Raw genomic sequence first — 16,779 nt, 5'->3', positions numbered from 1 at the left:
ACAGGTGCCACCCAAAACTTTGTATTTTTTTTTCTTTTTCTTTTTAGAAACAGTCTCACTTTGTCGCCCTCAGTAGAGTTCAATGGCATCACAGCTCACAGCAACTTCTATCTCTTAGGCTTAGGTGATTCTCTTGCCTCAGCCTCCTGAGTAGCTGGGACAATAGGCGCCTGCCACAATGTCCAGCTATTTTTTTTTTTTTTGCGGTTTGCCCAGGGCCAGGTTCGAACCCACCACCTTTGGTATATGATGTGGGTGCCCTACTCACTGAGCCACAGGCACCGCCTAAAACTTTGTATTTTTTTGGCGGGGGGGGGGGAGGGGACAGAGCCTGAAGCTTTCACCCTGGGTAAAATGCTGTGGCATCACAGCTCACCATAACCTCCAACTCCTGGGCTCAAGCGATTCTCCCGCCTCTGCCTCCCGCGTAGCTGAGACTACAGGCGCCCGCCACAACGCCCGGGTATTTTCTTGGTTGCAGCTATCATTGTTTTTTTGGTGGGCTTGGGCTGGATTCGAACCTGCTAGCTCAGGTGTATGTGTCTGGCGCCTTAGCCATTCGAGCCACAGGTGCCGAGCCAGAAACTTTGCATTTTTAATGAAATTTTTTTTTACTATAGAAAGTTTAAATGTACTGTATATGTAATGAACCCTGTATGCCCATCTCTTGGTGTATCTCATTTCATCTATAGCACCCCCATTTCATTTATAAATATTTTATTTATTTATTTATTTGAGACAGAGTCTCACTTGGTCACCCTTGGTAGAGTGCCATGCCATCTTAGCTCATAGCAACCTCAAACTCTTGGGTTCAAGTGATTCTCTTGCGTCAGTCTCCCAAGTAGCTGTTACTACAGGTGCCTGCCACAATGCCTGGCTATTTTTTAGAGATGGAGGTCTCGCTCTGGCTCAGGCTGGTTTCGAACTCATGAGCTCAGGCAATCCACCCACCTCTGCATCTCAAGTGCTAGGATTACAGGCATGAGCCATCACGCCTGGCTCATTTATAAATATTTTAGTATGTATTTTTAGAAGAGAAGGACTTTTTGTTTTAGCATAACCATGATATTGTTACCGCGTCTTAAAAAAGAATACATTTTTTAATATCATAAAAAAAGAGTAAGCAAATTTTTAAATTTGTTTTTGGGCTTCCCCAGAATCATTCTTTTTTCTAGTAAGAACGAACAATCTTTGTACAACTTAATAAGTAGGGGGGTGCCTGTGGCTCATGAGTAGGGCACTGGCCCCATATATCCAGGGTGGCTGGTTCTAACCCGGCCCTAGCCAAACTGCAACAAAAAAATAGCCAGGTGTTGTGGCGGGAGCCTGTAATCCCAGCTATTTGGGTGGCTGAGGCAAGAGAATCACCTAAGCCCGAGAGCTGGAGGTTGCTGTGAGCTGTGATGCCATGGCACTACTGAGGCTGACAAAGTGAGACTCTGTCTCTTAAAAAAAAAAAAAAAGTGAGGACTATTTGATTTCCCACATCTTTTCCAGTGTAGTTCCTTTTCCAGATCCAGCCATCTATTTCCAAGCTGTCCCATCTGTAACTCGGAAGATAAAATTGATAGTGCTGGGTAAATTCCTTTACCACTCCTTTTATCAAACTTCAGTCTCTAAATCAGCAGTTCTTAACCTGTGGCTTGCGACCCACAGGAACTGTATTAAAGGGCTGCGGCATTAGGAAGGTTGAGAACCACTGCTCCAAATGATCCAGACCTGAAAATTTACACGTTTTCAATTCTCTTTTTGATTTTAGACATAAACTTTTCTTTCTATCATTTCTTCTGCTCCAGAACTGTGTACCCTTTCCAGCTAGAGATCAACCAGCCTTCTCTGGATTCTCTTTTCTTTCATGACCTAGAGTCCCAGACACAGAGCTGAATGCTTTCACTGTTTTGTAACAACTATGCCATTACCATTTTGTATTGGCTGCTTTTTTTAACAAGAGAGAGAAGGAAAGACTGCATACAAAAGACACTGAGATCACTAGAGACAAACTTTGGCCTTTTTTGTCCAGGATCATCTTGTTTTCCAGGCCAGTTTATCACAGAAAAAAAAGAGCACATGAAAAACTTGATGACTGTATTAAGCAAGCCTGAAGTTATTAAGCACGTGATATAGGAGATCATCACTGTAGGGGTTCAGACTTGGGAAGAGATCACCAACATGGAGTGTCAAGGGCAAGTAGTAGCTTATTTGTGGAAATTTCAAATCCAAATGTTAGCGTATTCTTATGAAACTGAAGTGAATTTTCTCTTATTCTCAACTGTGAATATTAAAAAAAGAAAAGATCTTTGAATTATTTCATTAAAAAGTATGAAGTATGAATAAGATTTTGCCAGATAATACAGAAAATAGTGCTGTCAACTTATTAACAAACATTTAATAATTGCCTAGTATTTGCTTCGTACTATAGAGATTACAAAGATGTAAAAATGACCCTCTGCTTGTAAGTTTGCAGGGAAGATAAGTCATACAAACCTCATAAAAAATCATTTATTTAATAAGCATTTTGACTATCTTCAAAGTATCAGGCTCTGTGCTTAACCAGAAATACAAAGGATAGTAGAATAAGGTGTGTCAGTAAAGAACTCAAATCTGGTGGAAGAGACATATACAAACAAGTAGTTATAATGGATAAGTTAGCATTGTGGCAACCTTGAAGAGAGTGTGATCAGGAAAACTTTTTTGTAGGAATTAAGGTCTGAGTGGTCTTGAAAGGGGAGTAGGGTGGGAAAGGGCTTTCCCTGCAGAGAGGATTAGCATGTGCAAATAGTTGAGATAAGGTAGAGGGTGCCACATTCAAGTCATTGTAGGTAGTTCATTATGGCTGGAGGATAGGATATTCACTAACAGGTAGGAGAATAACGTTGAATTTCTAGGCAGGGACCAACACATGAAGGACAAGTATATGTCAGCCTAAGGACTTTGAATTTAACACTGCAGATTTTGAGCAAATTAGTTGGCATTTTAGAGAGATGGTTCTGGTGGCAGTTTGGAGAAATAATTGAAGGGATCAAGACTGGGATGTCACGGTATTGAGTAATGTTAGCAACAATAAATGACTGATCTAAGGCAGCAGAATGGAAAGAATAGGATGGACTTGTGAGACAATAAATAGAATTGTCCAAGTAGTAAGTATGAAGTTAAAGAGAAAAAGAGGAGCCAAAGATACCCCTACATTTCTGTTGTTGGCAGCTGAGTATATGGTAACCATTTATTGTTACTGGGAATCTAGGAAGTGTAATTTGTTTTGATTTTGGTTTTTAGAAAGAGGAGTTAACACTCACAGAAAGTAGAGATTATGCGGGTGGTGCCTGTGGCTCAGTGAGCAGGGCGTCGGCCCCATATACCTACCGATGGTGGTGGGTTCAAATCCAGCCCCAGCCAAACTGCAACAAAAATAAAATAGCCAGGCGTTGTGGCAGGCACCTGTAGTCCCAGCTACGGGGGAGGCTGATGCAAGAGAATAGCCTAAACCCAGGAGTTGGAGGTTGCTGTGAGCTGTGATGTCATAGCACTCTACCAAGGGTGATTAAAAAAAAAAAAAAAGAAAGTAGAGGTAATGCATTTGGTTTTGGACACTTTCACATTGAGGTGCCTAAGGGACATACAAGTGGGGATATTCACATACTTGGATAAATGAGTGTGAAACTCAGTAAAGTTGTCAGGTTGGAGGGAATGATTAAGAAGTAGTTGGAATCATGAGTCCCCCCCTTTTTTTTTGAGACAGAGTCTCAAGCTGTTGCCCTGGGTAGAGTGCCATGGTGTCACAGCTCATAGCAACCTCAAACTCTTGGGCTTAAGCGATTCTTTTGCTTCAGCCTCCTAAGTAGCTGGGACCACAGGCGCTGGCCACAATGTCTAGCTACTTTGTAGTTGTCATTGCTGTTTGGCAGGCCCTGGCTGGATTTGAACCTGCCAGCTCTTGTGTATGTGACTGGCACCTAAGCTGCTGAGCTACAGGTGCTGAGCCAATTCCCTTTTTTTTTTTTTTTTTTGAGACAGAGTCTCATTTTGTTGCCCTCGTTAAAGTGCTGTGGTGTTACAGCTCACAGCAACCTCAAACTCTTGGTCTCAAGCGATTCTCTTGCCTCAGCCTCCCAACTAGCTGGGATTACAGGTGCCCACCACAGTGCCCAGCTATTTTTTTAAAGACGAGGTCTCTTTGTGGCTTAGGCTGGTCTCGAATTCCTGAGCTCAGGCAATCCACCCGCCTCGGCATCTCAGAGTGCCAGGATTACAGGCATGAGCCACTGTGCTCCGCCAAAAGTAGACGATTAAAAGATGTGGACTTCAAAGGAAGACCAGCATTTAAGGAAATGGCAGAGAAGAAGAGAGAATGAAATCTTGGGAGCCAAAGGTGGAGAGTTTTCAAGGTAGAACTCATTAATGTCTGTTGTTTTAGAAAGTTAAAGATAAGATTTGAAAATATCTATTAGTTTTAGTAATGAGTCCATCTGGTAACCATTGGTGAGGGCAGTGTCAAGTGGAACGGTGGGGCATAAACCAGAAGGTTAATCTCATTCGGAATGTAAGTGCAGTGGTTCCTACAAGAGTGTTTTAAAATACTGGACTTCAGTTGATGCAGGATATATCCTGGAGATGATTTCATGAGAGGGGGGGAGACAGGATATATATACAGTAGAACCATATACAGCTGGTAACCATTGGTGAGGGCAGTGTTGAGTGGAACAGTGGGGCATAAACCAGGAGGTTGAGAGTGAAAGTGGATAGCAAGTGCTGAGTGCTCTTGTAAGAAGTTTGACTTTGAAGAAAAGGTGAGGAGAACTACTGGAGAAGTAAGGTCAAGGGGGTAGTATTTTTAAGTTGAAAAGAAATACCATAAAAAATGTAAATAGGAGCATTAAAGGAAGGTATTAATCTCATTCGGAATGTAAATGGAGTGGTTCCTACAAGAGTGTTTTAAAATACTGGACTTCACTTGATGCAGGATATATCCTTGAGATGATTTCATGAGAGGGGAGACAGGATAGATACATATACAGTAGAACCTCCATCACTGACCACCTCTCTACATTGACCATTTCCTTAAATTGACCTAATTTAAAGACCAGTGATACACCTGGAGCAGCAAATAGTCCAATTTAACAGAATCCTTGGGTTTGTAAAGTGAGGGGTGAGAGAAAAGTGAAAATGGAGGTTGGTCACAGAAGAACTGAAAGCCATGCTGTAGAGTTTGGTAGTGAAGTTATTTATGCTTTTTGATCCGAGTAGTTACGCCATCACAGAAGCTGGGCTTTGGAAGGCGAGATCTGTGGATGATGGATAGAAGCAGGGGGAAGAATTCTTTTGTCTTGAGTAGCCTCTGTAATTACCCTATTTAGAAAACACTAGAGGGAGACCATTCCTGTTGTGTGAATATATTGCCGTTGGCAGGGAAGGGGCTGTCCCTTTTGCTAACTTAAACAGAGCTTTTTTTTTGAGAGAGAGACTCTCACTATGTTGCCCTTGAGTAGTGTGGCATCATAGCTCACAGCAACCTCCAACTCTTGCGCTTAAGCGTTTCCCTTGCCTCAGCCTCCCAAGTAGCTGAGACTACAGGCGCCCGCCCCAACACCCAGCTGTTTTTTGTTGCAGTTGTCATTGTTGTTTTAGCTGGCCTGGGCTGGGTTTGAACCTGCCATCCTAGGCATATGTGGCTGGCGCCATAACCACTATGCTACAGGCGCCGAGCCTAAACAGAGCTTTTTAACACCCCCTCTCCTTCCAGTTACAGAGGACTCAGGGGTTAGTTGCTTTTTATTGCACTTCACTGCCTTCTAGATACTTAAAGGAAGAAGCAGCTGTTTACTATAAATACAAATTCATAGAAATATGGTGAGACTATATTTGAAGTTAGTCTTTTATTTTCAGGTGAATTACTGTCTTTATAAAGAAGGCTAATTTTGCTGGCTGCCATAATATCCAGTAGTCAGCAAATGTTGAAAGCACTTCAGAATGAAAAATAGGCAAGGATTAATAATACTAACAAAGTCAATTCTGTTATTTAAGCATTTCCCTGGACCCATGTCTTAAAGTCAAAAGCTACTTCTAGTTTAATATGTTCTGTTAATTTTTGAACTTTAGGGAATTTAGCAGTTCTAAATTATTAGCATGAGATATACAGGTAATGGCTCTGTAATTTTGCCTGTAAAAATACAATATGGTTAGTTATAGCGTGCTAAATAGAGATTAACTATTTGAAATTACTATGAATAATAAAAGTATATGTTTAAATAAGTGGATACTTTATTTATTTATTTTGTAGAGATGGAGTCTCACTTTATTACCCTCAGTAGAGTGCTGCGGCGTCACATAGCGATTCTGTTGCCTCAGCCTCCCGGGTAGCTGGGACTACAGGCATCTGCCACAACGCCCAGCTATTTTTTTGTTGCAGTTTCGCAGGGGTCAGGTTTGAACCCTCCACCCTTGGTATATGGGGCTGGCGTCCTACCCACTGAGCCACAGGTGCTGCCCAAGTGGATACGTTAGTGTCAAACTAAGGTGTAGAACATGGAGGAAAAAGCTCCTTTAACTGCACTGTTGGTGAAATTTTCCAGTATACACCCCCTTGACTAAAAATGGTTTGTTTATGCTTTTTTCTTTTTCTTTTTTTTTCAGACAGAGTCACTCTGTTGTCCTGGGTAGAGTGCTGTGGTATCATTATAGCTCACAGCAATGTCATACTCTTGGGCTCAGGTGATCCTCTTGCCTCAATTGCTTGCTCTCTTTCTTTTTCTTTTTCCTGAGACAGAGTCTTATTTTGATGCCCTTGGTAGAATGCCGTGGTGTCATAGCTCACAGGAACCTCAAACTCTTGGGCTCAAGTGATTCTCTTGCCTCAGCCTCCCAAATAGCTGGGACTTGCCACAGTGCTGGGCTATTTTTAAAGATGAGGTCTTGAACTTGTAAGCTTCAGCAATCCACCTGCCTTGTCCTCTCAGAGTGCTAGGATTATATGTGTTAGCCACTGTGCCCAGCCTTTAGTTTTTCTGTTTTTAGTAGAGACAGAATCTCACTCTTGCTTAGGCTGGTCTCAAACTCTTGAGCTCAACCAGTTTACCCATTTTGGCCTCACAGAGTGGTAGGATTACAGGCTTGAGCCACCTGCACCCAACCTGGTTTGCTTATTTTTTAAATACTTTTCGGTGAAGTTGTTTCAACTAATTTATTCTAATAACTTTATTTTCTTTCTTTCCTTTCCTTTCCTTTCCTTCCCCTTCCCCTTCCCCATAGTCTCAAGTTGTTGCCCTGGGTAGAGTGCCGTAATGTCACAGCTCACAGCAACCTCAAACTCTTGGGCTTAAGCGATTTTCTTGCCTTAGCTTCCCAAGTAGCTGGGACCACAGATGCCCGCCACAACGCCTGGCTATTTTTTGTTGTTGTTGCAGTTGTCATTGTTGCTCTAGCTGGCCCGGGCCAGGTTTGAACCTGCCAGCCTTGGTGTATGTGGTTGGCGCCCCACCCACTGAGCTATGGGTGCTGCCAACTTCATTTCTGTTAATCTCTTTCTCTCTTTTTATTTATTTATTTTTTTGAGACAGAGTCTCACTATGTCACCCTGGGTAGAGTGCTGTGATGTCACAGCTCACAGCAACCTCAAACTCTTGGGCTTAAGAAATTCTCTTGCCTCAGCCTCCCAAGTAGCTGGGACTATAGGCACCCACCACAATGCCCACCTATTTTTTTGTTGTGGTTGTCATTGTTGTTTAGCAGGCCCAGGCCAGGTTCAAACCTGCTAGCCCTGGTATATGTGGCTGGCGCCTTATGGGTGCCAAGCCAATATCTTTCTCTTGTCTTCCTGTTTTTTCCCAGAGGTGAGGTCTTGCTATGTTGCCCAGGCTGTGTTGCCTTGAACGCCTGGGCTCAAACCATCCTCTTGCCTCAGCCTCCCATGTATCTTATTTTCCTGTTTTTGTCTCCTCTTTCCTTTTCCTGCTTACCCAATTTGTGTTTCTTTTCCCCTAATTTCAGTCTAGTTCCCTTTTTTCAGCCAAGCCTTATTTTCTGAACTTAGATATAATACTTCAGATAGTCTAAAATAATAGATGATATAAAACTGAGTTTTCTGACTCCAGAGTATATTAGGCCAATATTTTGCTATTTGGTTTTCCTAAATAGCTTTTGCTTATGCAAATGTGATTAATTTTAATTTTAATTAATTAATTTATTTAGTTATTTATTTTTTGCAGTTTTTGGCCGGAGCTGGGTTTGACCCACCATCTCCAGCATATGGTGCCATCGCCCTACTCCTTTGAGCCGCAGGCGCCACCCTTTTATTTTTACTTAATTTTATTTTATTATTTGCAGTTTTTGGCTGTTGCCGGGTTTGAACCCGCCACGTCTGGTATATGGGGCCGGTGCCCTACTTCTTTGAGCCACAAGGCACCGCCCTATTTTTCTTGAGACAGAGTCTCATTCTGTCACCCTGGGTAAAGTTTCGTGATATCATAGCTCACAGCAACCTTAAATTCTTGGGCTGGAGTGATCCTTTCCCCTCAGCCTCCTGAGGAGTAGCTGGGATTATAGGCACCTGCCACAACGCACAGCTAGGTTTTCTGTTTTTAGTGGAAATGGGTTCTCAGCCTGGTCTCGAACTCCTGAGCTCAAGCAATTCACCTGCCTTGGCCTCCCAGAATGCTAGGGTTACAGGTGCCAGGACCACTGTGCCTGGCCTGTTAGTACAGTTTTTTTTTTTTTTTTTTTTTTTTGAGACAGAGCCTCAAGCCGTTGCCCTGGGTAGAGTGCTATGGCATCACAGCTCACAGTATCCTCCAACTCTTGGGCTCAGCGAGTCTCTTCCCTCTGCCTCCCAAGTAGCTAGGACTTACAGGCACCAGCCACAATGCCTGGCTATTTTTTTTTGCAGCTGTCATTGTTGTTTGGCGGGCCCGGGCTGGATTTGAACCCGCCAGCTCAGGTGTATGTGGCTGTGCCTTAGCCACTTGAGCCACAGGTGCCGAACCAGTACATTTTTGTAGTTGGAGTAAATTCCTTATAGGCTGTGAGAAGATAATCTTGGTTTTGGAATATTTGGCTAAGAATTCATGGAGGACGAACTATCTTACACTGGTAAGAACTGACTGTCAGGCGGTGGTTTCCAACTTGTTTCTCCAGCAAAGCACTATCAGTATCCCCTGGTAACTTGTTAGAGACAAATTCTCAGCCCACTCCAGACTTCTGAATAAAAAATTGGGCCTAGGACCCAGCAGTTTGTTTAACAAGTCTGTCAAACATTACGTGGTAAAGTTAACATTACAGTGGGGTACTATAATAAAAAAGATTCCTTTCTTGATTTCTAGTGTATGTTGTTTGGGACAGTAATTGACATAGGACTTTTTTTGTTTAATTGGCAGAGAAAATACTCTTTGTATTCTCAGGTGCACATTTTATAGCCTGCATGAAAGTAGTGGATATGGGTGGCGCCTGTGGCTCAGTGAATAGGGCGCCGGCCCCATATACCAAGGGCGATGGGTCATAACCTGGTCTTGGCTAAACTGCAACAACAACAAAAAAATAGCCGGGCATTGTGGCGGGTGCCTGTAGTCCCAGCATACTCGGGAGGCTGAGGCAAGAGAATTGCCTAAGCCCAGGAGTTGGAGGTTGCTGTGAGTTGTGATTCCATGGCACTCTACCAAGGGTGACGAAATAAGACTCTGTCTCAAAAGAAAAAAAAAAAAAGGGAAGTAGTGGATACTCCTAAGGAAATTTTATCTTGAAATTTACTTTTCTTTCAGGAGGCAAAACCTTCAACTGAAGACTTGGGGGATAAGAAGGAAGGAGAATACATTAAACTCAAAGTCATTGGACAGGTGAGTTTCATTGTTTTTCTCCTTTGACTCTTCTCCAATGTATGAATAATCTCTCAAACACAGGAAAAATTACTTAAGGCAAATTATTTTAAAATTACATTTTTGTTATTATACGTGTATATGCATCTGTTGGAAGTAGAAGAGATTGATCCTGTTTTGTTTTTTTTTGAAATACAGTTTCACTCTGTCACTTGGGCTATACTGTTGTGGTGTCAGCCTAGCTTGCAGCAACCTCAGACTCCAGGGTTCAAGGGATCATGTTGCCTCAGCCTCCTGAGTAGCTGGGACTACAGGCGGCCACCACAATGCCTGGCTCATTATTCTACTGTTAGTAGAGAGGGGGTCCCATTCTTGCTCAGGCTGGTCTCAAACTCCTGAGCTCAAGGGATCTTCTCACTTTGGCCTGGCATAGTGCTAGGATTACATGGGGAACTAGCAACAGTGGTTGGTCCAGGGAAAGAAGCTGACACACTGTTTTCTTTCCTTCTTTTTTTTTTTTCCCTGAGACAGAGTCTCACTCTGTCACCCTAAATAGAGTGCCTTGGTGCCATAGCTCAAAGCAGCCTCATACTCTTGGCCTTAAGAGATCCTCTTGTGTCAGCCTCCCAAGTAGCTGGGACTACACAATCCTGCCAAGGCGCCCAGCTCATTTTTCTATTTCTAGTAGAGATGGGTTCTCGGTCTTGCTCAGGCTGGTCTCGAACTCCAGAGCTCTGAGTTATTTCCGCTACAAAGGAGGGTCCATTATCATTCATCTTCCTACTGGGCTTTCACTCAAGCATGGGTGACCACAGGACACTGTGTAGCATACCTAAGTGTTGATGGTGGGGAGTAAGGCTTCCTGAAATGGACATAGCCATAGAGTAGCCAAATATGGTGATCTCTTGAAGAGGAGCTGCTGAGTAGCCTCTACAGCTGTGGTAGTCAGTTTTATACATGTGATAAGCCAAACAAGTTAAAACGTGCTTGGGTGAATTAGAAAGGACACTGTTGATTGTGTTTCTTCAAAGAGAAATAATGGACCATAACACAACTTATCTCAAAACTTTTGTAGTGATCTTTGTATTTACCGTAATTGCTCCAAATAGAAACTTTTCCTTGGTTAGCATGGTTCTGGGGCAAATATAGTAGAAACTAGTAATAGATAAAGCCAGGGCCAATCTTAAGTAAGCATCTGTCAGCCATTTCCTGATCCTTTTCCTTTTTCTGGCACTTCATTTCTCTAGTTTCTAGGGTTTATCATATTGACTCTTTCTGAGATACTAAGGTTAGCTGAAAACTGTTGGAGGAGTGCATCTTCATAGTTATGTAGGTGGTTTTGTTCTAAGGACAAAAGACAATCAGTGGAATGGTGGACTCTCACCATCTCAGTATGAGTACTATTTCTCCAAATTCTTCCAAACATGGCATATTAACAGTGTTTAAATTTTGTTGCATTGTGGTAGGTAAAACACTTTTGTTTATTTTACATTTACCTGATTATCAATGAAGTGTGATTTTTTTTGGTCTGCTACATTTGTATTCTTCTATTGTGTATTCATATCCTTTTCAATTTTTCTGTGATTATCTCATTTAAAATTTTATTAAGATATAATTAACATATTACAAAATTCACCATTTTAAAGTATACATTGTATAACTCAGTGTCTTTAGTATTCACAAGGCTGTGCAACATCCCCACTATCTAATTCTAGGACATTTTCATCACCCCAAAAAGACACCCATAGCCACTCTTCTGCTTTCTATCTCTATGTATTTGTCTGTTTTAGACATATCATATAAATGGAATCATAAGATATGTGGCCTTTTGTGTTTGGCTTTTTTCATTTAGGGTACTGTTTTCAAGGTTTACTCTTGTAGCATGTGTCAGTACTTGATTCTTTTTATGGCTGAATAGTATTCCATTGCATCAGTCAGATACATTTTATTATCCATTCATCAGTTGGTGGATATTTGGTTTGCTTCATATTTTGGCTGTTATGAATAATGTTATGCATGTTTTTGTGTAAATGTATGTTTTTAGCTCTTGGCTATATATCTAGGAGTGGAATTGCTGGTTTTGATATAGCAACTCAATGTTTAACTTTTGAGGAACTGCCAAACTGTTTTTAGCAGCTGCTCTGCTATCGTATTGTATTGTGTTGTATTTTGTTTTGTTTATTTTATTTATTTATTTATTTATACAGAGTCTCATTTTGTCACCCCCGGTAGGGTGTCATGGTATCACAGCTCACAGCAACCTCAAACTCTGGGTTCAAGTAGTGCTCTTATCTCCCAAGTAGCTGGAACTACAGGTGCCCGCCACAACACCCGGCTATTTTTAGGTCTCGCTCTGGCTCAGGATGGTCTCGAACCTGTGAGCTCAGGCAATCTGCCTACCTCCGCCTCCCAAGTGCTAGGATTACAGGCATGAGCCACTGTGCCCTGCATTGCTTACTATTTTACATTTTCACTGGCAACATAGGAGAGTTTCGATTTCTGCATATTCTGCTTGAAACTTGTTACTATCTGTCTTTTTGGTTATAGTTATCCTAGTAGGTGTGAAATGGTACCTCATTATGGTTTGGATTTGCATTTCCCTAGTGGCTAATGGTGTTGAACATCTTTTTATGTACTTGCCATTTGTATGTCTTCTTAGAAAAATGTCAGATCTTTTGCCCATTTTTATTTATTTATTTATTTATTTTTTGAGACAGAGCCTTAAGCTGTTCCCCTGGGTAGAGTGCTGTGGCATCACAGCTCACAGCAACCTCCAACTCCTGGGCTCAAGCGATTCTCCTGCCTCTGCCTCCCCAGTACCTGGGACCACCGGCGCCTTTCAGAACACCTGGCTATTTTTTGGTTGCAGCTGCTCATTGTTGTTTGGCAGGCCTAGGCTGTATTCGAACCTGCCAGCTCAGGTGTATGTGGCTGGTGCCTTAGCCGCTTGAGCCACAGGCTCCAAGCCTCTTTTGCCCATTTTTAAATTGGTTAGTTGTGTTTTTATTGTTTAGTTGTAATCATTTTTTATAATATGTATTCTGTTGTGGCAGGCGCCTGTAGTCCCAGCTACTCGGGAGGCTGAGGCAGGAGAATCGCCTAAGCCCAGGAATTGGAGGTTGCTGTGAGCTGTGTGACGCTACGGCACTCTACCGAGGGCCATAAAGTGAGACTCTATTTCTAAAAAAAAAAAAATAATAATATGTATTCTGGATATTGGACCTTTATTATATCTATGATGTGCACATTATTTTCTCTCATCTTTGGGTTGCTTTTTACTTTCTAGGTTGTATCATTTGCAATGTATAGTTTTTTGGGGTTTTTTTGGCGGTTTTTGGCTGGGGCTGGATTTGAACCCGCCACCTCTGGCATATGGGGCCGGCGCCCTACTCCGTTGAGCCACAGGCACCGCCTGCAATGTATAGTTTTTAATTTTGATGAATTAAGTTGATTTATTTTTCCTTTTCTTTTTCTTTTTTTTTTGAGATAGAGTCTCACTATGTCTCGCCAGGGCAGACTGCCGTGGCATCATAGCTCACAGCAACCTCAAACTCTTGGGTTCAAGTGATCTTCTTGCCTCAGTCTCCTGAGTGGCTGAGACCATAGGCGTTTGCCACTATGCCTAAACAAGGTCTTGCTCTTGCTCAGGCTGGTCTTGAACTTTTGAGCTCAGGCCATGCACCTCCCAGAGTGCTAGGATTACAGGTGTGAGCCACTGTGCCCATCTCCTATTTTTTCTTTTATTGATTGTGGTGTCATTTCTAAGAATCCATTGCCTAATCCAGGGTCACTAAGTTTTATGCCTGTTGTTTCTTATAAGAATTTTATAGTTTTAGCTCTGACATTTAAGGCTTTCATCATTCTGAGTAAATTTTATATGGGTATTGTCCCAGAGACCATTAGCTAAAAAAAACTACCCCTTTCCCATTGAATTGCCTTGGCATCTTTGTCAAAAATTAATTGACTTTAGATATGTATGTTTGTTTCAGGCTCTCAGTTTTATTTCATTGAACTATATGTCCGTATGCCATGGAATACTTTTGAAAGAATTATTATCAATTTATATGTTTTTTTAAAATATTGTCTTAATTTTCCTTTTCTTATATATTCATATATATTGTAAATATTACCTCTAATGTATCCTAACTTTTATTTCTGATTTTTTTTACTGTATGGATGTTTTATGTTTTTATTTATTTATTTTTTAAATTTTTATTTTTTTGTTATTAAATCATAACTGTACATTGATGCATTTATCGGGTTCAGTGTACTGATTTGATATACAATGTAAAATGCTTACATTGAACTGATACAACACATCCATCACAGTTATACTTTTTTTTTGAGACAGAGTCTCACTGTGTTGCCCTTGATAGAGTGCCGTGGTATCATAACTTACAGCAAACTCCAACTCTTGGGCTTAAGTGATCCTCTTGCCTCAGCCTCCCAAGTAGCTGGGACTACAGACACCTGTCACAATGCCTGGCTATTTTTTGGTTGCAGTTGTCATTGTTGTTTTAGCTGGCCCGCCAGCCTTGGTGTATATGGCCAGTGCTGTAACTACTGTGCTATAGGCACCGAGCCTGTACTCTTTTCTTAATAGTTTTTGAAATGTACCACTGCATCATGCACATTATGTGAGGTCCCCCCAGTCTTCTTCCCCATCCCTCCCCTCTCCTCTTCCCTTCTACTTTCTGGACTATAGTTATGTTTTACCATTTGTATGAATATATAGGTGATTATATATTGATTTCATAGTAGTATTGAGTACATTGAATACTTTTCCATTCTTGAGATATTTTACTAAGAAGAATATGTTCTAGCTCCATCCAGGTAAGCAAAAGGTGTGAAGTCTCCATCTTTTTTTATGGCTGCATAGTATTCCATGGTGTACATATACCACAATTTGTTAATCCATTCATGGGTTGATGGACACTTGGGCTGTTTCCATGTCTTGGCAGTTATGAATTGGGCTTCAGTAAACATAGTGGTGCATTTATTTTTGAGATAAAGTTTCACTTTATCACCCTCTGGAGAGTGCTATGGCATCATAGCTCACAGCGACCTCAAACTCCTGGACTCAGGCGATACTCTTGCCTCAGCCTCTCAAGTAGCTGGGATTACAGGTACCCTCCACAAGTCCCGGCTATTTTTTTGTTGTAGTTATCATTGTTGTTTAGCAGGCCTGGGCCAGGTTGAAACCCATCAGCCCTGGTGTATATGACTGGCATCCTAACCACTGAGTTATGGGCGCTGAGCCATTTTTTTTTTCTTTTCTTCTTTTTTTTTTTTTTCATTTGAGACAGAGCCTCAATCTGTTGCCCTGGGTAGAGTGCTATGGCATCACAGCTCACAGCAACCTCCAACTCTTGGGCTCAAGTGATTCTCCTGCCTCTGCCTCCCACATAGCTGGGAATATAGGTGCCTGCCACAATGCCCAGCTATTTTTTGGTTGCAGCCATCATTGTTGTTTGGTGGGCCTGGGCTGGATTCGAACCCATCAGCTCAGGTGTATGTGGCTGGCGCCTTAGCTGCTTGAGCCATAGGTGCTGAGCCCTTTTTTTTCTTTTTTGAGACAAAAGTCTATCTTTGTGCCCTGGATAGAGTGCTGGGGTCACAGATCACAGCAACCTCAAACTCTTTGGCTTAAGCTATTGTCTTGCCTCAGCCTCTCAAGTAGCCAGGACTACAGGTGCCAGTCACAACGCCCAGCTATTTTTAGAGATGGGTTCTTGCCCTGGCTCAGGCTGGTCTCGAGCCTGTGAACTGAGGCAGTCCACCTGTCTGGGCCTCCCAGAGTGCTAGGATTAAAGGTGTGAGCCACCATGCTGGGCCAAGATTAGGGGGAAGTTCTCTCTTAAAAATAAAAGAAAATATTAAAAAGAAAAAAATTTAGGGCAGCACCTGTGGCTCAGTGTGTAGGGCGCCAGCTCCATATACCGAGGGTGGTGGGTTCAAACCTGGCCCTGGTCAAACTGCAACAAAAAAATAGTTGGGCGTTGTGGCAGGCAGCTGTAGTCCCAGCTACTCTGGAGGCTGAGGCAAGAGAATCACCTAAGCCCAAGAGCTGGAGGTTGCTGTGAGCTGTGATGGCACTGCACTCTACTGAGGGTGACAAAGTGAGACTCTATCTCTATAAAAAAAGAAAGAAAGGAAAGGCTCCGCGTATCAGCCACATATACCTGAGCTGGCGGGTTCGAATCCAGCCCTGGCCCACCAAATAACAATGACGGCTGCAACTAAAAAATGGCCTGGTGTTGTGGCGGGTGCCTGTAGTCCCAGCTACTTGGGAGGTGGAGGCAGGAGAATCGCTTGAGCCCAAGAGTTGGAGGTTGCTGTGAGCTGTGATGGGATGGTACTCTACCCAGGGCGACAGCTTGAGGCTCTGTCTCAAAAAAAAAAAAAGGAAAAAATTTAATGTTCTTTAATTCATCTGGAAGTGATTTTAGTTTATGGCATGAGATACGATATAGAAATTTTATCTGTTCATAAAATTATCTGTGGAGGGCACCATAGTTCAGTGGTTAGAACGCTGGCCACATGCTTTGGGGCTGGTGGCTTTGAACTCGGCCCGGTCTGCTAAACTAAAAAATAAAAATAAAAAAAGCTGTGAGTTGTGGCGAGCACCTGTAGTCCCAGCTACTAGGGAGGCTGAAGCAAGATAATCGCTTGAGCCCAAGAGTTTGAAGTTGCTGTGAGCTATGATGCCACGGTACTCTACTGAGGGTAACAAATTGAGACTCTTGTCTCAATTAAAAAAAAAAAAAAAAGAAATTATCCGTGGGAAGAGAATTTTCTTTGTTCATAGTTATAGTCCCAAACAAAAATACCATAAACATGCAACTTCTGCTAATATACATTTGTGAAAGTTATATGTAAACTTGATGAAAGTTGACTTGGAACTTTCTCTTTTTTTGTGTGTTTTTTTTTGGCCGGGGCTGGATTTGAACCCGCCACCTCGGGCATATGGGACTGGCGCCCT

At 42.2% G+C, this 16,779-nt stretch overlaps 1 protein-coding gene across 2 annotated transcripts in view; it reads left to right on the top strand.

Moving 5' to 3' along the window:
* The window catches only part of SUMO1 (small ubiquitin like modifier 1), a 52,287-nt gene that overhangs the window by 16,308 nt on the left and 19,200 nt on the right, over positions 1-16,779 (top strand). For both annotated transcript variants that reach the window (XM_053596565.1, XM_053596564.1), the window contains exon 2: positions 9,744-9,818. In XM_053596565.1, coding sequence (XP_053452540.1) covers positions 9,744-9,818 — 75 coding nt within the window. The remainder of the gene's footprint in view (positions 1-9,743; positions 9,819-16,779) is intronic.

Source organism: Nycticebus coucang, chromosome 7, assembly GCF_027406575.1.
Source record: "Nycticebus coucang isolate mNycCou1 chromosome 7, mNycCou1.pri, whole genome shotgun sequence".
NCBI classification, from domain to species: domain Eukaryota; kingdom Metazoa; phylum Chordata; class Mammalia; order Primates; family Lorisidae; genus Nycticebus; species Nycticebus coucang.
This window is presented reverse-complemented; position numbering and strand designations above follow the sequence as displayed.